This window comes from Lepidochelys kempii, chromosome 27, assembly GCF_965140265.1.
Source record: "Lepidochelys kempii isolate rLepKem1 chromosome 27, rLepKem1.hap2, whole genome shotgun sequence".
In the NCBI taxonomy this organism is placed as follows: domain Eukaryota; kingdom Metazoa; phylum Chordata; order Testudines; family Cheloniidae; genus Lepidochelys; species Lepidochelys kempii.
Window position 1 is genome coordinate 5,860,740 of NC_133282.1, and position 26,319 is coordinate 5,887,058.

At 61.4% G+C, this 26,319-nt stretch overlaps 1 protein-coding gene and 1 pseudogene across 7 annotated transcripts in view; one reads left to right on the top strand and one right to left on the bottom strand.

Moving 5' to 3' along the window:
* The window catches only part of ADAM11 (ADAM metallopeptidase domain 11), a 56,455-nt gene that overhangs the window by 9,939 nt on the left and 20,197 nt on the right, over window positions 1–26,319 (bottom strand). For 5 of the 7 annotated variants that reach the window (XM_073325594.1, XM_073325595.1, XM_073325592.1 and 2 more), the window contains 18 exons: window positions 21,734–21,810; window positions 19,959–20,025; window positions 14,241–14,326; window positions 13,800–13,866; window positions 11,209–11,275; window positions 10,040–10,107; window positions 9,610–9,684; window positions 9,238–9,309; window positions 8,877–9,043; window positions 6,740–6,824; window positions 6,140–6,230; window positions 4,887–4,938; window positions 4,198–4,297; window positions 3,410–3,481; window positions 2,796–2,888; window positions 2,260–2,340; window positions 1,904–1,954; window positions 1,049–1,112 (listed from right to left, as the gene is read on the bottom strand). In XM_073325594.1, coding sequence (XP_073181695.1) covers window positions 1,049–1,112; window positions 1,904–1,954; window positions 2,260–2,340; window positions 2,796–2,888; window positions 3,410–3,481; window positions 4,198–4,297; window positions 4,887–4,938; window positions 6,140–6,230; window positions 6,740–6,824; window positions 8,877–9,043; window positions 9,238–9,309; window positions 9,610–9,684; window positions 10,040–10,107; window positions 11,209–11,275; window positions 13,800–13,866; window positions 14,241–14,326; window positions 19,959–20,025; window positions 21,734–21,810 — 1,435 coding nt within the window. Of the gene's footprint in view, window positions 1–1,048; window positions 1,113–1,903; window positions 1,955–2,259; window positions 2,341–2,795; window positions 2,889–3,409; window positions 3,482–4,197; window positions 4,298–4,886; window positions 4,939–6,139; window positions 6,231–6,739; window positions 6,825–8,876; window positions 9,044–9,237; window positions 9,310–9,609; window positions 9,685–10,039; window positions 10,108–11,208; window positions 11,276–13,799; window positions 13,867–14,240; window positions 14,327–19,958; window positions 20,026–21,733; window positions 21,811–26,319 lie in introns of those variants that run through there. The other 2 variants (XM_073325596.1, XM_073325593.1) reach the window with 2 other exon arrangements.
* On the top strand, window positions 16,145–16,263 carry LOC140904112 (5S ribosomal RNA; annotated as a pseudogene).

The window sequence follows — 26,319 nt, forward strand, 5'->3', positions numbered from 1 at the left end:
CACATCTGACTGCGAAGTTGGGGGGCAGGACCCTCTGGCTTCCCCAGGACCCCGCCTAAGCAGACTCGCTGTGGGAAGCGCACGGAGGGGCAGAGGCTGCTGAATGCTCCGAGGTCAGACCCAGGAAGGTGGAAGCCGCGTGAGCTGTGTGTTCTGCAGACAGGCTGCTCACAGAGAGGAGACTTCCCCAGAGTCCTGCCTGGCTTCGTAGGGAGCAGTTCCAGAGCATCGCCCGGGGACTCCGTGACACCCTTACACTGGAGTGTGTCACTGCATGGGAGGCAACTGGAGGACAGCCAGACCTGTTGGGGTCCATGGCAAGAGGAGAACTAGCCCATCAGGATGTCCTGGCCTCACTCATTTCAATGGGCCTTGACCCTTAACATCCATAGTGGTTTATTGCAAATATCTGGGCCAGGTTCTCCATTGCCCTCCATCCTGCGCAACCTGTTCTGATGGTGCCAGGGGACCCATCTGAAGGCAGGTGCATCACTGCTCCGTGGCACTGATGCACTGACAGGGAGAGGAGGGAAGCCAGCATAGGGTGGGGGCCATGATGTTTCCTTTGGCAGGTTCCTTTTAACTGAGGGCTTCCAAGCTGTGTCTCTGCTGGCCAAGGAGAAGCGCGGCCGCAGGGGGATCTGCCGTGTGAAATCGCTGGAAGTGAATCGGGGCTTGATGTGGTTTTGCTTGAGCGTAAGCAAAGGGCCTGATTCTGCTCTCACTGACCGTATGGTGACCTGGAAGTGACTCTACTGGAGTCTGGGTGGCAAGGCCGGCAGGCAGGGAGTGACAGACATGCAGGGAGAGCCCAGAGTCTGTCTGCGTCGGCCGGCGGAGGGTTAGAGGGCTGCCGAGGGCAGTGCACCCAGAGCGCCCAGGGCAGAGATCGGCTCAAGGGCCTCAGACTCCGGAGCTGCTCTGTGCTGGCATTCAGCCTCCAGCCTGCTCTGCACACATGCCCCCCCCGGCACCCCTGCCCTGTGCATGCACTCCCCCATCTCACTGCAGCTCTGCACCCCCAGGCCAAGCTCAGCCAGGCACTTACCACGCCCCCAGAGTGCACTGCACTGTCTGTCCCGGCTTTTGCAGCTGCCCCCAAAGCACCGGCCCTGTGGAGCAGAGAGAGCCGATTTCACACAGTAGCACTTGCAGATGGGCACACGCGTGTTGACGTGCTCCCAGGCCTGGCATGGGGACTGCAGCCAGACAGCACGAGGGCAGGCATCACAGAGTTCACTGGAGCAGCCGTGTCCCTGGCCGGCCACCGGCTGCCTCAGGCCACGCGTCAGGCTGGGCTGTGTATGGGAGTCACTGGGAGCATCTTTCATGGAGCAGGAGTGCCAGTCTGTGTGCACAAGCAGCCGTGTCAGGGAGCCTGTCTGCGGGAGCAGGCATGTCTGCCTGTCCGGGGGGTGGGCGTGGGGGCATGGGGCTGTGCCAACCAGCCCGTCTGGGGGGTGGGCGTGGGGGCATGGGGCTGTGCCAACCGGCCCATCCGGGGGGTGGGCGTGGAGGCATGGGGCTGTGCCAACCGGCCCGTCCGGGGGGTGGGCGTGGGGGCATGGAGCTGTGCCAACCGGCCCGTCCGGGGGGTGGGCATGGGGGCATGGGGCTGTGCCAACCGGCCTGTCCGGGGGGTGGGCGTGGGGGCATGGGGCTGTGCCAACCGGCCTGTCCAGGGGGTGGGTGTGGGGATGTGCCAACCAGCCCGTCCGGGGAGAGGGTGTGGGGATGTGCCAACCAGCCCGTCCGGGGAGAGGGTGTGGGGATGTGCCAACCAGCCCGTCCGGGGAGTGGGCGTGGGGGCATGGGGATGTGCCAACCAGCCCGTCCGGGGAGTGGGCGTGGGGCCATGCCAACCAGCCCGTCCGGGGAGTGGACGCGGATGTGGGGCTGTTACCTGCTTGTGGTCGCAGAAGTAGCCGTCCAGCTTGTGCAGGTTGGGCGGGCACTGCAGAGAAAGAAAGGGAGTTTCCATGAGCCCTGCTCGCACACAACTCTGCCAGTGCCTCGCAGCCCTGACCCCCCCCACCACACACCACCAGTCCCCCTCAGCCACAGCTCCCAGGCCGGGTCCCTGCCCCCGCTCTGCCCGCCAGGTGCCCCCTCGGCTCCTCCAGAGTCAGAGCTGGGCCTGGGGCAGGCCGGGCACAGCACAGCCCACGTGCTGGAGGCACTTTGCTCCAAAGCCACTGCACAGCGGCCAGGCAGGAGTCCTGGCTGAGCTCCCGCCCCTGCCCCCCAGCCCCTTCTCACCTGGCTGGAGTCCCCAGTGCAGCTCTCCGGGATGTCGCACTCATTCACGGCTTCCCGGCATGGTGTGCCCCGCGGCTCGTACTGAAAGAGACGGGAGCGAAGGCCATGACTGATGCGGGGCCGGGAGGGGAGGACAGGCAACAGAGGAGCCAGCATCCCGAGGCGGAAATCCCCCCTCCAGGCTGGCTGCAGCACTCTCACCACGTCCTGGCCAGGGCGCAGGGACCGGAAGGGCATGTGCTCAGCCCCTCGGTGCCGTGACCCTGGGTCCGGGCTCCTGGGGGTCCTTTGGCGACTCGCTCCCTGGGGCCCGTTGGCTGGCTCTGTCCCTCCCTGCCCTGCCCAGGACACCAGGCTCTCTGCTCTGTGTGGGAAGGCCAGGGCAGGGACTGGCTCTGACAGGTGAATGGTTCGTTAATAACCTGCCCTGCCCCTGGAGGGGCCCTGCCCAGGCACTTGTGACTACATCGCCCTCTAGTGCCCGCAGTCTGCACTGGCCACTGGGCAGGACAGCAGCTCGCTCTCGCCAGTCTCACCTTGCAGCCTTTGCAGCAGAGCCCGTCGCTGCACATGGCATCGTGGGTCAGGGTGCACTTCTTGCAGCACTTGCCGCCGCCCTTTGCACACTCCTGCCCAGGAGAGACACAAGCAGATGCCCGTGGGGGTGGTCAGTGTCAGATGGCGTGTACTCATGCTTGTGGGCTGCGGGGTTAAGGCTGCAATCCTCCAAGCGGCCAGCAATGCCTGCTCCCGAATGCCGCCCCCCGGTGCCCTCCCTGAGGCCCAGCACGCACGTGCTGACCCAGTGCCTGAGCCCGAGCTGCAGGCCGGGAGCAGCAGGGCCAGACTCCAGGAATCCTCCTTAGCCTCCAATGTGTGTCTTCGCTCCTGCTGAACTGCAGGGGGTGGGGGCAGGCCCCAGCGTGCACCCCAAGGCCTGGTAACAGCCCCAGCAGCCCAGGCCTCTCTCCACCTCTCCCTCAGCCCCACATTACAACACCTGGTCCCTGATCAGGGCTGGGAGCAGGTGCCCAGCCCCCAGTGTCCCCATCCCACAACTGTGCCCCTCCCCCAATGTCCTCCACTCCAGTGGCTCACGGGCGGACGGGGGGGACTGAAAACAGGCACCACCCTTTGCGCAGCCCCTCACCGCAAGCGAGCCGCAGTCGCATTCCTCTCCGGCCTGCACAAAGCCATTGCCACACTCAGGGGGGTCCAGCAGCTGCAGGGAAGAAGAGAGAGGAGACGGTTCCTGCAGCTGTCCTGGTGCGGGCGTGGGCCACGCTATGGGGCACGTGGCGCTGGGGCCGAGCACTGCACAGACACAGGGGATCTGGGCCCTGCCCGGGGCTCCCCATGTGACCGGGCAGGAGGGAGCCAGGCAGCTGGGGTGCAGGATGTGTTTCCAAGGCCTTCCTGGACCCGCCTCCCCTGTGCCGAGAAGCTGGGCCGGGCTCGTCCCGAGAGCCCTGCGGCCCTGGGAATTGCAGTCGCGGAGACGAACATCTGGCTCCTTTGCTGCTGAGGCGAAGGCGGCAGGCTCTGGATCCCACCCTGGCCCCACACGACAGGAAGGGGGGAACTCCCCACTCCAGATCCCCGTCTGCTGGGGGCTCAGCCGTCTCCCAGCTCAGGAGCAATTCGGTGCCCTGCCCCTGCCCCTGCCCTGCAAGCCAGCGCTTCTGGAGCCTTGGGAGCCCCGCCTAGGCACCCACCCTGCCCAAAGGCGACCCCCTCCTGGGGCCCTTTCAGACATGGGCCTGTCTGCTCAGCCAGCTGGCCAGGGGCCTGTGTTCTGCTGTGGACACTGGTGGCCCGGGAGCTGGGAGGCGGGAGAGCCGCCACGCCCAGCAAAGGGGAACAGCTCTCGGGACTGTGCTGCCAGGGCAGGTAGGAGTCCAGCCCACAGGCCTGGCCAGGGCAGGGCTGGGGGGGTACCTTTAAGGGTTTGTTAAAGAGGCAGCTGCCCCCACCCTCCTGCAGGAACTGGCCGTACTCCTCGATGCTGCAGCGGGAGAACTTGCACGGGAGGTAATACCTGGGGGAGGAGACAGCACAGTTAACAGCTGCCATGCTCAGTGCCCTGGGATGGGCACCCAGTGCCATGTGCTACCCCCTCCCGCCCCCCGCCCGCCAGGGCCGTGCGCCTGCCCCACAGTCTATTTCCTACTACACTCTGCATCCTACCCAGCTCAGGAGGAGACGCACTAGCTGAGCATTCAACTCTCTAGCGATGCCCAGAGTCACCCGCAGGCTGGGCATTCCCAGCCCTGCAGTGCCCAGGGGCTGCAGGCCAGTCCCTCCGCTGAGGCTCCTGGAGCATCAGCTGTGACAGCAAGGGAGAGGGGGGAGCCCCATGGGGTCAGGCCGGACTGACCACATCCTGGCTGCTGCAGGCTTAGCTCGGTCCCTCAGCAGCCGATAACCAGGGTCACACACCAGCCCAGGGCTGAGTGGGGTCTGGGAGGAGGCTCTCTGAGCACACAACAGGTGAATTTAACATGTGTGGCTGCTGGCACCTGTCAGGCCAGCCTAGGAGCCGTGCCGCTCTGCACAGCGACACAGGCCTCATCAGCAAGATCAGCCCTCCCCCTACTCCCACCCACTGGATCCAGCAGGGAACTCACCCCGTGTCTTCCATGATGCACCCCAGCCAGGAATCTGGACACCGGCAGTCCCCTGCAGAGAGACGTGGCAGCCCTTGCAGTCATGGGGCCTAAGGCCCAGACAGTGAGTCCGCCCGGGGCATCTGGAAAGAGCCTCACCCCCGCTCCACCCCCGGCACTCCCCAGGCCGCAGTGGGTTGCAAAGCAGCGGGCTCAGCTGCCCCAGCAATGGGGACACGGCACCCCCTTCTGTCATTTCAGAATGCAGCCCCAAATCAGCTTCCTAAGTCCTCAAAGCCAGGATTCAGTAATGTGCTGCTCGGACGGGGACCCTGGCCTATCCCAAGCGCAATCTCCCCTCACCAGGCCCCGCTGGTCTGGTACCCCGCCCCCAGGGCTGACCCTCATTCAGAGACCCCCCAGACTGTACATGCTGGCAATGGGGCAATCCCAGACCCAGCTCTGCAGCCTGTTGCTCCTTGCACCCTGGAGAGAGTAGCAGGCACTTCTTACTGCCCCTGCCGCCTGACTCGCCAAACCCCCGTTTGGCCCCATCGCCCCAGCCACGCGCCCCAGCTCAGCCTGCTGTCCTGGGTCAGTCACTTCGAACACCCGCTCCTCCCTGCCCACTGCACACAGGCAGCCAACACTCCACCCGTACTCACACTCCAGCCTCTAGCTCCGCAGGCCTCTGCCCCATGGCACTTACCAGGCACACGGAGCTGCCATGATGTTTGAGATGGGTTAGCACCCCAACACCCAGCCCAGGGGATCTTGAACTGACCACACATAGAATCACAGAATATCAGGGCTGGAAGGGACCTCAGGAGGTATCTAGTCCAACCCCCTGCTCAAAGCAGGACGAACCCCAACTGAATCACCCCAGCCAGGGCTTTGTCAAGCCGGACCTTAAAAACCCCTAAGGAAGGAGATTCCACCAGCTCCCTAGGGAACCCGTTCCAGGGCATCACCACCTGATATAGCCAGGAGCTGAGCTGATGTCTCACCTGAAGGAGGTACCAGCACCCCTAGCACCAAGCTGGGAAAGTGGGTTCAGTAAAGGCTCAGAAGGGTGCCCCCTACTGATGCACCACTCTTCCTGCAGCACCTAGGTTCCCCACCCAAGGACTGGCCTAGCTGTCCGCTGCTTAGCACATGCCCAGCCCCTGGTGGAACAGCTGCAGCCCGTGAACGGCAGTGCCAGCTGTTCTTGGCACCCCTTGCAGGTGTCAGAGCCAAACCTTCAGCCCTCCTCTGGGCGCTCAGCACCCTACCTGCAGAGCTCCGGTGCTTGTTCCACATCATGCCAATGTTCTGCCCGAGGGTCTGAGCCAGAGTCACAGCCATGGCGCCAACGTTCCCGTACTGCGTGGGGCGGCGAGGGAAACGACAAAGCCATCAGAGCTGCTGGAAGGGGAGAGACTCCAGCAGCCCCGGTCTGTGCGCTCATCCCCATGGAGAACAGTGCAAGCCTCTGCAAGTGGGGCTCCGTGAGCTCCCCCAAGCCCCCTTCACAGCCCCTTATCCATTGCCTCCCCCAGCATCAGGCTCCAGCCCCCCTGCCAAATCCTGCAGCCCCACAACCTCCCAGAACCCTGCCCCACAATCCCATACCTCCCCCCCACCCCAGATCCTGCAGCCCCACAACCCCTTACAATCCTGCCCCACAATCCCATGGCCTCCCAGTGCAGTCCCACAGCCTCTCAGTATCCTGCTTTGTAGCCCAGCACCCTCCTACTGCTCCCCCCACGTCCCATCTCCAAGGCAGAGGCTGTGTTAGGCTGAGGGTCAAAGTTGCATGGAGAGGACCACGTTCCCTCCAAGCCCCTGGACTCCTCTGCCCCAGAACAGGCAGGACTCTCTTCCCCACCCACCTCATTGACACCCCCACCCCGGGTGAGCGAGCAGATCCCTCCGATGTAGGCAGTCCCACTGCGGCTGCTCTGGAACGTCCTCCCACTGCAAGGGAGCAAAGAGGGTGGAGGTGAGGGTGGCAGCCCAACTGCCTGGCTCTTAGTGTCACTCGCACCCAAGGGCTCAGCCCTGGCTGGTCTTGTGAAAGGAACCTTCCATGGAGGAGGGAATGGAAAGACAACATGCCCTCCTGTCAAAAGCCAGGCCTGGGAGCCAGGACTCCTGGGTTCTCTTCCTGGATCTGCCACTGACTAACAGTTTCAGGCTTCCCCCTCCATGTCTCATAGACCCATACACTTAAGGCGAGCAGGGACCATCGTGATCCTCTAGTCTGCCCTCCTGCACATCGCAGGTCACAGAACCTCACCCACCCCCTCCAGTAACAGACCCAGAAACTCTGGCTGAGTTACTGAAATCCTCAAATCATGGTTACATCAAGGTTACAGAGAACCCTGCATTTACCCTACTTCAAACCAGCCAGTGACCTGTGCCTCGTGCTGCAGAGGAAGGTGAAAACCCCCCAGGGTCTCTGCCAATCTGACCTGGGGGGAAATTCCTTCCCAGCCAGATTTAGTGATCAGTTAGACCCTGAGCATGTGGGGAAGACTCACCAGCCAGACACCGGGGAAAGAATTCTCTGTAGTAACTCAGAGCTCTCCCCATCTAGTGTCCCATCACCAGTCATTGAAGATATTTGCTAATAACAGGTGTGCGTGGGCCACGTGCCACTGTTGGCAGTTTCATCATCCCATCCCCTCCATAAACCCGTCAAGCTCAGTCTTGAAGCCAGTTAGGTTTTTTGCCCCCGCTGCTCCCCTTGGGAGGCTGCTCCAGAACTTCACTCCTTTGATGGGTAGAAACCTTGACCTAGTTTCAAGTCTAAACATGTTGATGGCCAGTTTATAGCCATTTGTTCTTGTGCCAACATTGGCCCTTAACTTAAGTTACTCCTCTCCCTCCCTGGTGTTTATCCCTTTGATGTATTTTTAGAGAGCAATCAGATCTCCCTTCAGCCTTTGTTTGATTAGGCTAAACAAGCCAGGCTCCTTAAGTCTCCTCTCCTAAGGTAGGTTTTCCATTCCTTGGATCATCCTAGCAGCCCTTCTCTGCACCTGTCCTGGTTTGAATTCATCTTTCTTAAACATGGGAGTCCAGACATGCACACAGTGTTCCAGATGAGGTCTCACCAGTGCCTTATATAATGGCAATAAAACTTCCCTGTCTCTCCTGGAAATACCTTGGCTGATGCATCCTAGGATCATATTAGCCTTTTTCACAGCCGCATCACATTGGCAGCTCATAGTCCTCCTGTGATCAGCCAATATACCAGGTCTTTCTCCTCCTTTGTCACTTCCAACTGAGAAGTCCCTCACTTATAGCAGAAGTTTTTGTTGTTTAGTTCCTAAATGCATGCCTTTGTACTCTGCACTATTCAATTTTATCCCATGGCTATTACTCCAGTTTTCAAAAGTCATTCAAATCTTCTTGTAGGATACTCCAGTCCTCCTCCCAACTTCCTGTCATCTGCAAATTTAATTAGCACACTCCACTTTTTGTGCCAAGGTCATGGACAATGTTAAATAAGTTTGGTCCCAGGACCAATCCAGGAGGAACTCCACTTGTAACCTCCCTCCAGCCTGATAGTTCATCTTTCAGTGTGACCTGCTCTAATCTCCCCTTTAACCAGTTCCTTACTCACCTTTCAATACTCATATTAACCTCCATCTTCTCCACATTAAGCAATAATTTCCCATGTAGAATTATATCAAAAGTTTTACTGGAATCCAGGTAGATGAGATCTACTGCATTTCCTCAGTTTCCCCATCTATAAAATGGGGATGATGACCCTGCCCTATCCCATAGAGGACTGTGAGGATTAGTTAATCAGAGTTAAAATTGCAAAGTACTATGTGTATTCTCAACATGAGCCTCTTCAGGAGGGGGTGCTGTGGGGAGCAGGGTAGGGGCATTGGCTGTGGGGAGAGCTCTCGGCTACTCCAGTCCCGGCCCCTCCCAGAAGGGGGCACTGTGGGGAGCGGGGCAGGAGTGCCGGCTGTGAGGGAGTGAGGAGGGCTGCACGGCCATCCCAGCTCTCACGAGAAGAGATGGACAGCATCGCTCTGCTCCGGCAGCGCCTCCGTCCGGTATCTCATGAACTCGCTCAGCGTCTGCAACGAATCCTCCTCCACGTGGATCTTGTCCTTGGAGGCCCACGTTTCCATGGCCACCAGCACGATGCGCGTGTTCAGCTGCTCCTTGTATATCTGCAGTGGCAGAGGAAGGGGGCAGGCCATTACAATCCCAGCAGCCTTTGCAACCTCCCCAGGCTCCTGTGACATGAGGGTGGTGCATGGCCCTCCCCAGGCACCCCTGCTCTCTCAGCGGGGAACCTCCCCCCCCCCACGCACTCATCCAAGCAGGTCAGCCGGCAGCGGGAGAGGACACAGCCAGCACTCACCATGTCCGCCAGGTTCACCACAGACTTGGCAAAGTTGCTGGTGAGGACCACAGAGCGGCGCAACTGTTCGAACTGGAAAAGAACACACACAGGAGAGCAATGCAGGGTGGCTCTCACCCCACCCGCCACAGCGCCCCCTGCTGGGAGAGGCCGGGGCTGGAGCAGCCAGGAGTTCCGCCCCCCCTCTCCCCAGCCAGCGCTCCTGCCCCGCTCCCCACAGCGCCCCCTGCTGGGATAGGCAGGTGCTGTGCCCTGGGTAGTCTGCTGTGTTCAGCCTGCCTCTTGCCCTGAGCACAGCTGAGACGCTGGCTGGCCCCAGGGCTGGGCCGTCCCGTCTCTGCAGGGGAGAGGGGCCCCGGCCCACGCACTCACCAGCTGATGGTCGTTGACCACCACCAGCTCGATGTACTTGGTCTCGCTGTGCACGGTGCGCTGGGCTCGCCGCACCTGGGGAACGCAGAGAGAGATGTGAGCAAGAGCGCGGGGCCGAGGGAACCCTCTGGGCTGCTGGAAACGGACAGGACCCACGGTCCCCTCTGGGGACACTTGCCCTGGGCCACCGGCCCAGCCAGCCTCTGGCTGGGACTGAACAGCCTTTGGTTCCTGGCCAGTCTGGGCCCTGCACGGCTGGCCCTGGAAAGCTCAGCACCCCTCCCCCGGCCCCTGAGCCCTCTGCTCCCCTCCCCCCACCAGCCTCAGCGTTCAGCTCCCGCCCCCGGCCCACCCCAAGTGCTCAGCTCCCCAGCCCACCCCTGAGCACTCGGTTCCTCCCGCCCAGCCCGCTGGCTGAGCAGTGCCCTACCTGCCGCCTCCTTCTCAGTCTGGGCCGGGTGTCTGGGCCCTGCTGACTCAGGGCAGCAAACAGGCAGCCTAGGGGCAGAAGCGCAGCGGGGTCAGGTGGGGGTGATGATGGGGCTGGCAGGCAGGGCCAAGGCAGATGGTCACAGGGCTGGATCCTCCAGCCAGGGTCCAGTGGGAGGCAGAGCCAGGGCTGCTGCTGGGCAGGGGTGGAAGTGACCAGGTGTGATGAAGTCGGAACTTTTTGCAATACTTTGTATGACTCCTGTGTGCCTGGCTGGGAACAGGTTTGCTCTCCAGGCAGGCTCAGAGACATGCGGGGCGGGGGTCGCCTTGAGCAGACTGACCGGTCCTTAAAAAGGACTGGCCAAGGCCGACCCATATCAATGGAAAATCCAAGACGACCATGGAAAACCCAGTCACCAAGACATTGACACTCAGCAACCCACAGCCCAGAGGGAGGGGGCTTTTCCTGCCTCTCAGCAGGGAAGCGGAGCAGAGACTCCTGCTCCAGAACAAAGGGCCCTCTCCCCTGGGAACTGACCAAGGAAGGAGTCAGAGAGACAAAGCCTGCAAGCGGAGATCACTGCAGCTTGGCAGGGCTCTGGGTTGGTCAGAAGGGACAATGCTTTAATCTGCAGTTCTCTGGGCTTCCCTAAGGGCTCCCTGTGCTGGGTTCCAGCTGACTAATCAGCCTGCCTGCTCTGGCAAGGCTGCAAGCCTCCCTGGGAATACCTGGGGAGGTGCATCAGTCCCTGCTGAGGGGCAAGTCCCTAACCAGAGTCCAGGGCAGTGGGATTGGCTGAGCAGAGTGCCCGGGGTGACCCCCCAGAGGACCAGGCTCAGGAGGCGGTGAGGCCATGTGCCCCACCTGAAGGAAGAATGAGACCCATGGGGTCTGGCACACTGAAGGGTTCCTCCCAGAGTGGGTTCCAAAGCTGGGGCGTAGCTGTGGATCCGACACCAGGTGAGAAGGGAGCTAGCTCTCAGCACAGGCAGAGGGCTGGGCGTGCCGGGGAGGCAAACCCACCTTGAGGGAAGCCCATAGAATGGACATGGGGGGGCGAAGCAGCTTCTGTAGATCTGCTTCCCGCCGGCTTCTCGGCTCAATGGCCCTAACACAACTTAAGGGCCACTGTGTCATGGGGAGCGGGGCTCGCATGCACCACTCACCTGGCTCTGTGCACCCCTGAGCGGGACGGGGAGCAGGCATGCGCTGGATCAGGTGAGGCAGGGGCCCCTGCGCAGGGAACAAGAGAGCAGGAAGGTCACTGGTGGCTTTCCCAGCTCCAGCCTGGGCCACAGCCCCCTTCGCAGGGCAGGCTGGGGCCAGGAGCTACCATGCCTTGGTTTCCTGAGTGTGTGGCGGGAGGGGGAGCACGCCCCCATGGACGGGTGGGTAATTCCAGTGCACTGGCCACCTACTACTCAGGTAATTCCACCCTGCCTCCCGGGACTTGCCTGCACTGCAGGATTGCTTCCTGTTTATCCCTGGGGCCTTGGGTGCAGAATAGGGGACAACTCCAGCAGAGTGGGATTGTTCTCCACTCTGCCCCACCCCAGAGGGGCTGCATCTGTGGGATCCTTCAGTGTGACAGAGGCTCCCAGAATGAGGTATGAGGAATGCTTCCCTGCCCAGTTCTCTCTCCTGAGGGTGGCACCAGGGGAGCGGTCCTGGATCTGGGACAATGAGTTCAGGTTTTCATCAGAGCCTTTCAGAAAAGGTCCCTACTGTGTCATCCATGAGCCAAGGAGCAGAGGAGGGAGACCCTTCTTAGGCTCTGCCCATCTGGCCGAGCAGCTGAGCAGAGGGCCGGAGCTCTGGACTATAAGGAGGAGTCAGAGAAACAGGTTCCAGCTCTGGGTTTTACAGCCCCACCTCCCACACAGACCCCAGCCCCAGGCAACAGGAGGATGAGCAGGGCCCTGGAGTTCCCCTGGGTGAGCTTGCCCACAGAGGCTCTCTGCAAGGGAGACAGGGACAAGTGGGCAGAGGGGGAGAAGAAGAGGGGGCTCCCCAGCACCGTCTGCCCTGGGAGTGGGTCCCCAGCACCAGCTGCCCTTGCCTATGCATGGCCCAGCCAGCTGGCTGGGGGATCCCTAACCTGTGCTGGGGAGCCATCCCCATGGGAACCCTGGGAGCGAGGGCTTCACCACCAGAGCAAGGTAGCAAGGTCTCTGCAGACTGTGTGTGTGCCCAACACAACCCACACTGGTTGTGCCTCCCATGACACCAGCATCCCCTCCAGCCTGTGGGGGGTTGAGTGAGTCCCAGCACCGGCCCGACGGGAGCTGCCCCCACCCAGGGACCGGGGTCCCAGCACCAAGGCCCATTATCCACACCCAGAAGTGCGAGTCCCAGGGACAGAGTCCATCTCCCGAGCCAGAGGAGGCATCCCCAGGCCTGCCCGCTGTGTTTCAGCCCCTTGCCGCCACACTGACACCAGGGATCATTAATTGATGACTTCTGTGGCTGAAGGGGCCAATTTCCGGCTGGGCCAGCGGCAGGGTAGCAGGGATAGGGTTTCAGCCATTCCATGCTGCCAGATGGCTGGGTTATCGGCCTCGGGACGCAAGGGGGTGAGAGCAGGGGAAGGAGTGGGGGAGGCCCCTCATGGCCCCATACCCTTACCCCACCCACCGGCGCTTGAGGGCCTATTAGACCCCACAGGGGCTCTCACCCCAGCAGCCCTTGTAGGCACAGCCTGCCCATCCTGCTGGGATGGTGTGGGGCTGGGGAAACCGAGGCAAGGCTGGGGGCGGGGAGACACTCCATGGACTGAGGGAGCGGGGGGGAGGGGGAAGCTAATGACTGGATGGGGAGCAGATGTCCATGGAATCTCCTTCCATTTGCTGCCATGGCAACAAGGGGAAAGGAGGCACTCTGGGAAATCCCTCTGGCTGCAGCCTCAGCTGCAAGGCTTTGGATTTAAATGGGCCAGTGCAGGCAATACTAGAACCTGGTGTCCGAGCGCCCAGAACCCGGCGCCGGCGTCTGAGCACCCATCCGAGCGCCCAGAACCCGGCACCGGAATCTGAGCACCCATCCGAGCGCCCAGAACCCGGCGCCGGAATCTGAGCACCCATCCGAGCGCCCAGAACCCGGCGCCGGCATCTGAGCACCCATCCGAGCGCCCAGAACCCGGCGCCGGCATCTGAGCACCCATCCGAGCGCCCAGAACCCGGCGCCGGCATCTGAGCACCCATCCGAGCGCCCAGAACCCGGCGCCGGCATCTGAGCACCCATCCGAGCGCCCAGAACCCGGCGCCGGCATCTGAGCACCCATCCGAGCGCCCAGAACCCGGCGCCGGCATCTGAGCACCCATCCGAGCGCCCAGAACCCGGCGCCGGCATCTGAGCACCCATCCGAGCGCCCAGAACCCGGCGCCGGCGTCTGATCACCCATCCGAGCGCCCAGAACCCGGCGCCGGCGTCTGAGCACCCATGCGAGCGCCCAGAACCCGGCGCCGGAATCTGAGCACCCATGCGAGCGCCCAGAACCCGGCGCCGGAATCTGAGCACCCATGCGAGCGCCCAGAACCTGGCACCGGCATCTGATCACCCAGAACCCAGCAGCACTGCTGTCCGAGTGCCCAGAACCAGCACCAGAGTCTGAGCCCCAGGAAGGCTGGGCTTGTGCCCTGGTGTCTGGCCGTGCTGTGACCCTAGGCCTCCCCTTTACCTCCCCGGGGAACAGGAGCCGGGTGAGCGGGAACCCAAGTAGACAGCACGGGGGGTGATGGAATTCCAGCCCAGCCCTTACCTGCCAATGCTCGGCTGCTCTGCAGGGCTCTATCAGGTACATATCCCTCCCATCTGAGAAGACACCGCTGCAGGGAAAGCAGACACCCCTTTGTCACAGATGGATGCGGATGCAGATCCACTCTCTGCCCTTCCCCCCACCCCAACCTTCCAGTACCACGGGGCAGCGAGGGACCTGCAACCCAATTCCCCAGGCAGTTTGCTGCCCTGCAGAAGAGAACCTCCCCTCCCAGTCCCTGCACCGAAAGCCAATGCAGCACTCTGGATTGCCCAGCAGGGCAGGGCCATGACACGCACCCTCATCTGAAACCCCCTAGGGTGAGCAGCCTTGCAAGAGTGCTCCCTCTCTCCCCACTGCCACTCCAGCATCAGAGCCTCCTGGGGGCTCTGACCCTGTACCGGCTCAATCCGCTCCCACCCTCATGCCCATGGTGGTACTCACTGCAGACCACGGCAGCTGGACAGAGCTGCCAAGGACCTCGCCTCCCCTCGGAGTTTGCCCTGATAGTAACAGTGCTCCCCCGCTCCCTGCAACAGAACAATGGGGCAAGGAGAGCCATCAGCCACCAGGACTGCAGCAAAGAGGGAGCACAGGCTAATGATTGGAGGAGGAGATTGGGAGCCAGGACCCCTGGGTTCTAGTCCCAGCTCTGGGAGGGAACACAGTCTAGTGAAGAGAGCAAGGGACTGGGAGTCAGGATTCATGGGTGCTATTCCTGGCTCTGATCTGATCTGATCCCAGCCCTTCTCTGTGCCTCAGTTCCTCCCAACTTGGAACATGAGATAACATCTTGCAGCCACTTCTTGGTTTAGGATGCCATGTGTTTACACACACCAATATTCGCTGCACCGGTACTGGGGTCCCCCTGCACACCTCTCAGATTGTAACAACAGCTTCTGTCAGATGGACAAGCCCATCTGCACATGTGGGCACACTTGTACTCCAGGTGTGTGCTCATGCATGTACAAGTGTGAGTCTCTATGTCTGTGTACGTACCAATCTGCATGTAGGCTGTGCTGTGTCTGTGTGGGGGCGGGGTCTTTTATCCTCCGTGTGGTTGTCTGTCTGGTCTTTGCACGTAGCTGCCTGTATGCATGTCCTAGAGAGGGTGGGTCCTTTGCTCTCATTTTCATGCCCATGTCAATGGCCCTGTGCATTCCTAGATAGGCTTTCCCCTACCTGCACACCTGTCTGCATGTGCATGCATGTCCTCGCATGTAGGCATGCATGTGTGTTTGCCCGGATATGTGTGCACCTGTCTGCATGTGCGTCGTGTTCACACTTATGTGAAAGTCTGTGTTTGCCAATAGCAGTGCACAGATGCCCTTGTCTGCGTGTACGGCGTCCTTCTCCTCCAGATGCCTGTGCACGTGTGTGCAGCCCCATCTCCACAGGCTCGCATGACGCACTAGCAGCAGCCTTGCTCCACTGTGTCTATTTATAGGAACCATCCCTGCACAGGTTACAGAGCCCCAGCCTTGGGCATCCAGGGGGCAGATGGAGGTCCCCAGTCACCACAGCCGCAGGCTGGCACAGAGCGGTCAGAGGACTTGAGGAGAGGCAGGGCATGAGCAGGGCGGCCCAGAAGGGCAGAGAGAGGGTGAGGGCAGAGGAGGCCCTGGCGGGGCAGGGCGGAGCTGGCAGCCCAGCCCCTCCCCGCCTGTCCTTTGTTTCACATTCCCTCAGCATTACTGCTGCTCCACTTCCACGGCCGGCTTTGTGCTGAGCGGCACCATGAAATCTGCATGACAGGCGGGGTTGCCGGGCGAGAGACATGCCCGGCTATTTATGGAAGGACCCATTCATCTTTTAAACATGGCAGTGCCTGCCGTGGCCTGCTCCCCTGCCCCTCCGCTGGAGTCCTAGCAACCTGATGTCATTCTGCTTCCCTCCCACGTGCATTAAGGGGGCTGCCCTCCTGCCCCAGGCTGGGGAAGTGTGCTGTGATCTCTCTGCCAGTGGGCCAGAGCAATAGGAGCAGCCTGGGTGACCCCCACCCCCAATACACACACCCTCCTCGAAGGGAAATGTCTTTACAGCCCTGCTGATCTATTCTGGGGGCAAAGTCCAGATGCATCAGGACCCCTCCCCATCGGCTAGCCCAGCCGTGGCCTCCCCTCCACATAGCTCAGCCAGGGCCCCTCAATCCTGACCCACAGCCCCCTGCTATCCCAGCCATGGGCTCCCCCGCACACAGTGCGGCCAGCGCCCTTCAATCCTGACCCACAGCCCCCTGTTACCCCAGCCCCTGGGGCTTTCCTAAGTAGAGAGAGACCCTTGTACTCAGTCCTCTCTGATTGCTTGGTGGGTCTCGATCACTGACAGCTGGAACTCTGTGGCCATATGTCTTTGGCCAGACCACCCTGAACACGCCCAATCTCATCTGATCTCAGAAGCTAAGCAGGATTGGGCCTGGTTAGCACTTGGATGGGAGACCTCCGAGGAATACTGGGTACTGTAGGCTTTAATGGCGAGAGGGATAGCTCAGTAGTTTGAGCATTGGCCTGCTCAACCCATGCGAGTTTGATGTGAACTCAGTCGTTGAGGGGGCCATTTAGGGATCTGGGGCAAAAATTGGGGCTTGGTCCTGCTTTGAGCAGGGGGTTGGACTAGACGACCTCCTGAGGTCCCTTCCACCCCTGAGATTCGATGATTCTAACTCAATTGAACCCCCTATGCTGACTGCCCAGGTGTCGGCTGGCGTTGATCGACTGCTGGGCCATGTGGCTGAGATGCTACTAGCTAGCGGGCGGGACTAGCTCGCTCCCCCCGAGCTCTCCGGGGAGGGGCCTGTGCCACGTGTCTGGGCAGCGCCCAGCACAATGGCCCTGATCCCCGATTGGGGTCTGCAGCCACCACTGCACTAGGACACTAAAGAGCCCAGGCGAGCTGATCTGCAGAGGTGGTGCCCGGGCAGGCCAGAGCCACCCCACCCGCCTGGTCCGGATTCGTAGATTCACAGCGTTCGAAGTCAGATGGGGCCGTTAGATCATCTAGTGACTTCCTGGGTAGCACAGGTCATTACTTCACCCCGTTCTCGCTGTGCGGAGCCCAACGGCTTGTGCTTGATTAACGCATCTTCCAGAAAGGCCTGGAGCCGCAGACGCCAACAGACGGAGAACCCCTCCCCCTGCTCGGAACAGCCAGTCAGTTCACTTCAATAGAGTACACGTCTGCACACATCTCTGCTTCCCAGACGTGCCAAAGCTAACCAATGTTCCCAGCCTGCTTGGGATTGATCATGGCAGGTCCCATCTAGCTCCCTGGAGAGCTGCGACTGAGTCCCTGCCCCCCAACCCCACCCCCACACCCCCCTCAGAAAACCCCTCATGTGCCCTGGCTGCACACCCCTCTGATCACTGCCCTCCTTTGGTGACCTTCTCAGGCATCCCTGCATCCTCCATAAGAGGAGAAGCCAGGGAGTTTCTCAGTAAGGAGCCAGAGGGAGCAGCTTGGGAGTAAGCCTGTGTCGTAGCCTGCTGGCTTGCATGCCCGTGGCTGTCTGTCTTTCTGTCCATCTGTGGCTCTGACTAGTGCTCCAGGCTGGAGCGGCAGGTGGGGAGGAGGGATCTGTAGCCCAGCTGCGCCCTGTCTGCAGCAGTGACTCACTGTGCTCCATGCTGGGCCTTCGGAGCCAATGGAGCCGGGCTTGCCATGGGGTATTGCTCTGCTGGGAACGCAGGCACAGTCCGATTCGGGGGCCCGCCTGTTTGGGACTTAGCACGCGATAAAACCCACCCTGGAGAGCTCAAAACACAGGAAGCCGCAGGAAACAAGAGGAAAGTCAGAACCACGACACGCATGACTCCAAATGGAAGGAGGAGGAGATGGATCATGGCAGAAGATGGATCACAGCCAAGGCCAGGAGGCCCAGCCCAGCCACGTTCCTGCACCGCCAGGAAAGGCAGGGGCTGGGCCAGAAAACATCCCTCTTCTCCCACAAGGCCTGGCCAGGAGATGTGAGCACAGGAGAGAGGTCCTGTCCTGCTCTCCCTCATTTACTAGCCTCTGCACCAGGGGGGCTCATGCTGGGGTGGCCAAGCTGCAGCCCCCCACCTATAACCCCAGGGGAGGACACAGGCTGGTCAGTGGCAGAGGGTGCCAAGCAGCCGGCAATTCCTGTCCCTCAGTCACAGGAGGCTTGGGCCAGAGCAGGTGGGCATGGCGCTGGTCCAGATGCCCCTGGGCTGTAGCAGGCAGGATGGGGGAAGACAGGTCATGGGGTGGCTGGGCCAGGGGCGGGGGCGGAGCTGGTACTTGGGCCAGCTAGACTGTGACATTAACCCTTCATGTTGCATGTTTGCTGAAGAAGCTGCCATGGGCCATACCCCTGAGTGGCACAAGACCAGGGTGGGGAGTGGGCACTCCCAGCCACTGACCCTTTTGGAGACGAGGGCCCAGGACCCAGACTGTGCCACGGTGGCTGGCGCCAGGGTAGCTCAGGTGGCGTGCAGTTAAAAGGACAGGGTCTCATTTGTTCCGCTGACTGGTACTAACAGCCCGTGCTCTTAGTATTGGTGTGATCACACCACACCCAGGTCACCATCACCAGCCCCCCAGCTGCTGAGCCCATGGCCTGGAGTGGCCACAGCGACAGGGGAGGAGGAAGACCTGGCCTGGATTTCCATGCCCTGCCTAGGGCAGGTCCCCTCCGCTGGTCTGGGGCTGCCCTGAGCCAGGCTCCTCTGAACAGTGCTGCCTCGGGTGCTGGCCATTTCAGGCCTGGGCGCAGGGGGCTCTGGGGATCCTTCCAGCCAAGGGGGCCCAAAATGACCCCGCGTTGTCCCGTCGGGCCTGTGCTCCCATCCCCCTCCCCTTGGCACTGAGAGGCTGCTGGCAGCATTTGCCTGGGTCCCCTTTCCCCAGCCCCCTGCCAGCTCCACGCTCGCTGAGCCAGGCAGAAGTGTGACGTTGCCATGACCTGCTACTCTCACAGCATGCAAAACTCGCTTTGAATTCTACCCTGCTGGGAGCGCGACTCCGCTTCCCCTCCCGGCCACCAGCTTCCTGGCCCGGCAGCAACTAGCCCAGCAGCACCGGCAGCACCGAGCTGGGTCAGCCCCAGGCCCAGCTAGCCTGGTACCCTGTCTCCGGCAGGGGCCAGAACCAGATGCTGCAGAGGAAATTGGAGGAACCCCATGCAGTGGGAAAGGGATAATCTGCCCCACGATAGGTCTCATCCTAGTCAGCGATGGTGTGACGATGTGACGCAGCAGGGAGGGGGGAGTGTTGACCTGGGAATGTGCCCTGGGGATGGGAGACCTGAGAGCCTGTCACCTGAGCCAGGAGGGGGAGGGGGAGGTAACACCTCTGCCCAGGAATGTGAAGACAGGCTGCAGGAGGGGGCCTGCTGGGGGGGTTTAGTTGGCAGTTTGGGGCTGGGGAGAGGAACACAGGGAACCCCAGGGCTGGGGTCTAAGCTCCCTGCTCCCCCAGAAGGACGTGATTGAGGGGTCCTGGTTGTACCCACAAGCTCTGTTGTGGACTGTGTTCCTGTTGTCCAATAAACCTTCTGTTTTACTGGCTGGCTGAGAGTCTCAGTGGATCCCAGGAAGAGGGGTGCAGGGCCTGGACTCCCCCACACTCCGTGACAGATGGGCTCAAGCCCTGAAGCACCAGGGTTACTATCCTGCCACAATTCATTCATTAAGATACTCTTGTACTGTAGAAATGCCTGGTCCCTGTTTGAATCTTGCTACTTTCTTGGTCTCGAGGCCACCCTGTGGCAGTGAGTTCCACAGGCTAAATATCACTGGGTGTAAAAGTATTTTCTTTGCTGAGTTTTAAATTTGCCACCTATTAATTTCATGAGACGTTTCATCATTCATTTAACTTTGCTAATTTCATTCCCATTCTAGACACCGGGCAGCCAGGACCCGCCCGCTCACCTGACTCTCGGCAGCAGCCTGGCCACACCTGCTTTGCGACTGCAGCTCTCACAGAGGCTGCTCTTGCCCAGCCCACGCTGCAGCAGGGTGGGGCTGGGCCTCCCCTGCATGACACCAACGCCTGCTCCTGGCCAGTCTCGTCCTGCGGCTCTACATCCGCCCCCTGAAAGACTCTGCCTGGCCCCTCAGCCCCGTTGGCAGGGGCCTTCTCCAAGCTTGCTCGCCAGCAGCGCCCGGCGAAGCCCACCCGCCCTGTGCCGCTCCCACTCACCGGGCTGTGGCTGCTGTTCCCATCCTGGCCAAAGCGCCGCTCCACATAGCGCGAGGAGAGCAGGTGGCTGCCGGGAAATGAGGGGGGCAGATGAGGAGCTGCTGCTGGCTGGGGCGGGTGGGGGACGAGGGGGTCAGATTAACCAGGCCCCTGACGTGCTGGGCTGGTGCCATCCATATGGCAGAGCATCCACTGGCCTTTCCCCTGTGACTGCAGGCTCAGCCGCCCAGGCCTTGCACCCAACCAGCCCTGCTCCCCTTCCGCTCCCGCGCCCACAGAAAGACACAGGGCGCACTGTCCACAGCTGCGCTCTCACCACACACACACACACACACACACACTGTCCACAGCTGCGCTCTCACCACACACACACACACACACACACACACACTGTCCACCGGTGCGCTCTCATCACACACACACACACACACTGTCCACAGCTGCGCTCTCACCACACACACACACACACACACACGCACACACTGTCCACTGGTGCGCTCTCATTACACACACACACACTGTCCACAGCTGCGCTCTCACCACACACACACACACACACACACACACACACACTGTCCACTGGTGCGCTCTCATTACACACACACACACGGCGCACTGTCCACAGCTGCTCTCTCACCACACACACACACACACACACACACTGTCCACAGCTGCTCTCTCACCACACACACACACACACACACACACTGTCCACAGCTGCACTCTCATTACACACACACAGAGAACACACTGTCCACCGGTGCGCTCTCATTACACACACACACACACACACAGAGTCCACAGCTGCACTCTCATTACACACACACACACACGCACACACTGTCCACCGGTGCGCTCTCATTACACACACACACACACACACACTGTCCACCGGTGCGCTCTCATTACACACACACACACACACACTGTCCACAGCTGCACTCTCACCACACACACACACACACACACACACACACACACACAGAGTCCACAGCTGCGCTCTCACCACACACACAGAGAACACACTGTCCACAGCTGCGCTCTCACCACACACACAGAGAACACACTGTCCACGCTGCACCCGCTCTTCACTGGGGGCCCTTGCAATGGGCTGGGGGCTCACCTGGGTCACGGGGAGGAGCACTGGAGTGAGGTCAGAGGGGGGCTGGGCTGTCGGGGACCCCCCAGGAGCTCGGCAGGTTCACTCCCCGGCACAGAAACCCAATCGCCAGCCGCTCGGGCTGATCACTCCGGCTCCCGTTACACCCAAGCTCTGGAGCTCACCTGGGCCTGGGGCTTCAGTGTCAGAGCTGGGTGGCTCCAGAGGGCTCCATGAAAGATTAAGGGGGCAGCTTTCACCCGATGCCAGAGCTTGGAGCCAGCCCAGCCCAGTGCCAGGGGATGCGGCACCCCCCACCCCGCTGCCCCGGAGCGTCTCCTGCACACATGCTCAGAGCCTCCCCCACACACACGGCCTCGTACAGCCGTGGGTCCAGGCTGACACCACGGAGCCCACGGCTCCTCTGCTGCAATCAGTAGTGGGGCCCATTGTGCCCTTTACGCTGTGGATCCCGGATTGCTGGCACCTGGGCTGAGCCCCACCAACTCACGCACTGTGGGGTGGATCCCCTGCTGGTGGAGCTGCCTCTCAGGCAGCAACAGGCCATGCTTCGCCTGCTTCCACCCCAGCCTGCCCTGGGCCTCAGTCCTGACTCATGGGGGCCAGCCCTCGGGGCACTGAGCCAGGCCACCCACAGCCCCAGGGAAGAACTTACTGGTTCAGCTCCAGGTCCAAGGTGAAGGCCGAGCCAAAGGCATGAATGAGGAAGCTCACCTGGGCCAGGTGCACAAACTGCAAGAACCGGAGAGAAGCAGAGTTAAAACACACCCTGTCCAGCAATGCACAGCCCTGACACTGGGTCCCCCATCAATGCACGCCCCTGGCACTGCGTCCCCAGCAATGCACGCCCCTGGCACTGGGTCCCCCAGCAATGCACGCCCCTGGCACTGCATCCCCAGCAATGCACACCCCTGACACTGGGTCCCCCAGCAATGCACGCCCTTGACACTGGGTCCCCCATCAATGCACGCCCTTGACACTGGGTCCCCCAGCAATGCACGCCCCTGACACTGGGTCCCCCATCAATGCACGCCCTTGACACTGGGCCCCCCAGCAATGCACGCCCCTGACACTGGGTCCCCCAGCAATGCACAGCCCTGACACTGGGCCCCCCAGCAATGCACGCCCTTGACACTGGGTCCCCCAGCAATGCACGCCCCTGGCACTGCGTCCCCAGCAATGCACGTCCCTGGCACTGGGTTCCCCATCAATGCACACCCTTGACACTGGGTCCCCCAGCAATGCACGCCCTTGGCACTGGGTCCCCAAGCAATGCACGCCCCTGGCACTGGGTCCCCAGCAATGCACGCCCCTGGCACTGCGTCCCCAGCAATGCACGTCCCTGGCACTGGGTTCCCCATCAATGCACGCCCTTGACACTGGGTCCCCCAGCAATGCACGCCCTTGGCACTGGGTCCCCAAGCAATGCACGCCCCTGGCACTGCGTCCCCAGCAATGCACGCCCCTGGCACTGCGTCCCCAGCAATGCACGCCCCTGACACTGGGCCCCCCAGCAATGCACGCCCTTGACACTGCGTCCCCAGCAATGCATGCCCTGACACTGGGTCCCCCATCAATGCACGCCCCTGGCACTGCGTCCCCAGCAATGCACGCCCCTGGCACTGGGCCCCCCAGCAATGCACGCCCCTGACACTGGGTCCCCCAGCAATGCACGCCCCTGACACTGCGTCCCCAGCAATGCACGCCCCTGGCACTGCGTCCCCCAGCAATGCACGCCCTTGGCACTGGGTCCCCCAGCAATGCACGCCCTTGGCACTGGGTCCCCCAGCAATGCACGCCCCTGGCACTGCGTCCCCAGCAATGCACGCCCCTGGCACTGCGTCCCCCAGCAATGCACGCCCTTGACACTGGGCCCCCCAGCAATGCACGCCCCTGACACTGGGTCCCCCATCAATGCACGCCCTTGACACTGCGTCCCCAGCAATGCATGCCCTGACACTGGATCCCCCAGCAATGCACGCCCCTGACACTGGGTCCCCCAGCAATGCACGCCCTTGACACTGCGTCCCCAGCAATGCATGCCCTGACACTGGGTCCCCCAGCAATGCACGCCCTTGACACTGGGTCCCCCAGCAATGCACGCCCCTGGCACTGCGTCCCCCAGCAATGCACGCCCTTGGCACTGGGTCCCCCAGCAATGCACGCCCCTGGCACTGCGTCCCCAGCAATGCACGCCCCTGGCACTGCGTCCCCCAGCAATGCACGCCCTTGACACTGGGCCCCCCAGCAATGCACGCCCCTGACACTGGGTCCCCCAGCAATGCACGCCCTTGACACTGCGTCCCCAGCAATGCATGCCCTGACACTGGATCCCCCAGCAATGCACAGCCCTGACACTGGGCCCCCCAGCAATGCACGCCCTTGACACTGGGTCCCCCAGCAATGCACTCCCCTGGCACTTTACCCCCTGTCATCGCAACCTCCAACTAAGTACCCTCCTGGCACTGCACTCCTTGCAATGCACCCCCTGGCACTGTACCCCCGAGAACTGCAACCCCCCAAAAAGCACCTTCCTGGCACTGCAACCGCCACAATGCACTCCCTGGCACTGCACGCTCTGGCACTGCAACCCCCAACAAAGCACCTTCCTAGCACTGCAAGTCCTGCAATGCACCCCCTGGCACTGCATGCCCCTGGCACTGAACCCCCCCACAATGCACGTCCCTGGCACTCTACCCCTTGTCACTGCAACCCCAACCAAGTACCCTCCTGGCAATCCACCCCCTTGCACTGCATCCCCTGGCAATGATGCACCTGGCATTATACTCCCCGGCACTGAAACCCCCAACAAAGCACTCTCCTGGCATTGCGCACCCCACAATGCACACGTCTGACACTGCACCCCCGGCACTGCATGCCCCACAATTCATGCCCCATGCACAGCAACCCCCCAATCACTGCAAACTCCTGGCACCGCACTGCCCCACCACTGCATCAGCCCAACACTATAACCTCCCTATCCCCAGTACTGCAGCCCCCCATCTGCAGAGAGGGGCTGGAGGGGGCATGCCACTGCCCTCTCAGGGGGAGATGAGTGCTGTCTGTGCTGACACAAGGTGCTGTCTGGGTCAACACGTTTAGACGCTAACGGCTTCTCTCTGCACAGCGAGCCACGGCGGCAAGAGCCACGCCCCGATAGGCTCACACGTGCAGGCTGGGGTCACTGCAGAGCCAGCAGGGGGAGCTCTCACTGCGGTGGAAGTGCTGCAGCTGGAGAGGGAGTACAAAACATTGCGCCCTTTCCTGTGGGTCCCGCTTAGGGATGCCAGGCATCCGTTTTTTGACTGGAACGCCCAGTCGAAAAGGGACCCTGGCAGCTCTGTTAAAAGTCCGGTCAGCGGTGCAGCGGGGGCCCAGGGCTAAGGCAGGCTCCCTGCCAGCCTTAGCTCCGCGCGGTTCCCGGAAACGGCTGCCAGGTCCTAGTGGTCCCTAGACGCGTGGGCAGCCAGGGAGGCTCCACGTGCTGCCCTTGCTCCGAATGCCGGCTCCGCAGCTCCCATTGGCTGGGAACCACGACCAATGGGAGCTGCGAGGGTGGCGCCTGCGGAAACGAGGGCAGTGCGCGGAGCCTCCCTGGCCACCCATGGGCCTGGGGCTGCAGGGACCTGGCGGCCACTTCCCAGGAGCTGTCGTAAGTGCCTCTGGGACCCCACACCCCAACCCTCTCCCGCATCCCAACTCCCTGCCCCAGCTCAGAGTCCCCTCCTGCACCCAAACTCCCTCCCAGAGCCTGAACCCCCCCAACATCTCAACTCCCTGCCCCAGCCCCCTAGTGCACCCCAAACTGCCCATCCCTGGCCCCACCCTAGAGCCTACACCCTCAGCAGGATCCCTCCCCCGCTCTGCATCCCAAACCCCTGCCCCAGCCCGTACCCTGAGCCCCTCATTTTTGGCACCACACCAGAGCCCCACACCCAACCCCCTGCCCCAGCCCGGTGAAAGTGAGTGAGGGTGGGGGAGAGCGAGCGATGGAGGGAGGGGGGGTGGAGTGAGCGGGGGCGGGACCTTGGGGAAGGGGCAGGGTCTTGGGGAAGGGGTGGGACGGGGTGTTCGGTTTTGTGTGATTAGAAAGTTGCCAACCCTAGTCCTGCAAAAATGGTGACTCCTGCTTGGGGAGCCGCCAGAGACCCCCGCAAGGCCAGCCGACCATGGCTAGCCCATGACGCGGCCACCGGGGCCAGGCTGCTGCACACCCTGGACTGAGCCAAACCCATCCCAGGTCAGACAGCAGGAAAACACCAGCCCGTCTGCCTGGGGACACACCAGTTTTCTTCCAGCCCGCCATAAAAAGTGAGCAAATGCCCAGGCCCCCACACTGCAAGCCGCGCTCTGCCGCATGCAATGCCCCACAGAATCCCCGCCTAGCTCCAGGTCTCAGCACCCATTTACCACCCCCTGAAACACTGTACTTTCACCCTCAGTGGGTCTCACCCCCCACACTGCTCAGTGCTGGTCCCTCCCCCTCTCCGAATAGGCAAATCAGAATGATGGGGTTCAGAGTGGGAGGTCTGGAGAGACAGAAACAGTCAGGACTGTTTGGTTTTGAAAGCAGACAAAGAAGAGGGGCCATGATAGAAGGACACCAAACAATGTGTGGGACAGAGCAGGGGGATCAGGTGCCACATTTCACCCTGTCTGCTAATAAAATAGGGACAGTCAATGAACAACACACAATTAGCCTGAGGAACTCGCTGCCACAAGATCTGATTGAGGCTGAGAGCTTAGCAGGACTTGGTGTGGCTATGGTTAATGAGGAAGTCTGAAGTTGTAGTAGAGCTGATCCCATTTTCTTATAAGGGATATTGACCCCTCCTGCTTCAGGCCATTAAACACTAATTGATCAGGAAGTTATTCTGCAGCTGTTCACTGGAGAGAAGATTCTTGCACCTCTTCCTGGAGCAGCTGGTGCTGGACACGGCTGGAGACAGTCACCTGTGCTAGACGGACCCTGGACTCGTCCAGTCTGGCGAGTCCCATGTTCCTAGAAACAAATTCTAGTTCTTATGGTTGTGAAGAAAAGGCCCAAATGTGAGCTGAGCAATAGTGCCTGAGTCTGCAGACAGCCTGAAACCACAGCTCAGAGAGGAGGGAACTGCCCTCATTCATTGCAGTGGAGGCTTGGCCCTGGAGCCTTATGCCCACAATTCAGTGTCCACACAGAGTGAGGGACAGCCCTGCCCCTAAGAGCTCTCAGTCCAACTAGACAAGGCAAACAAAGGG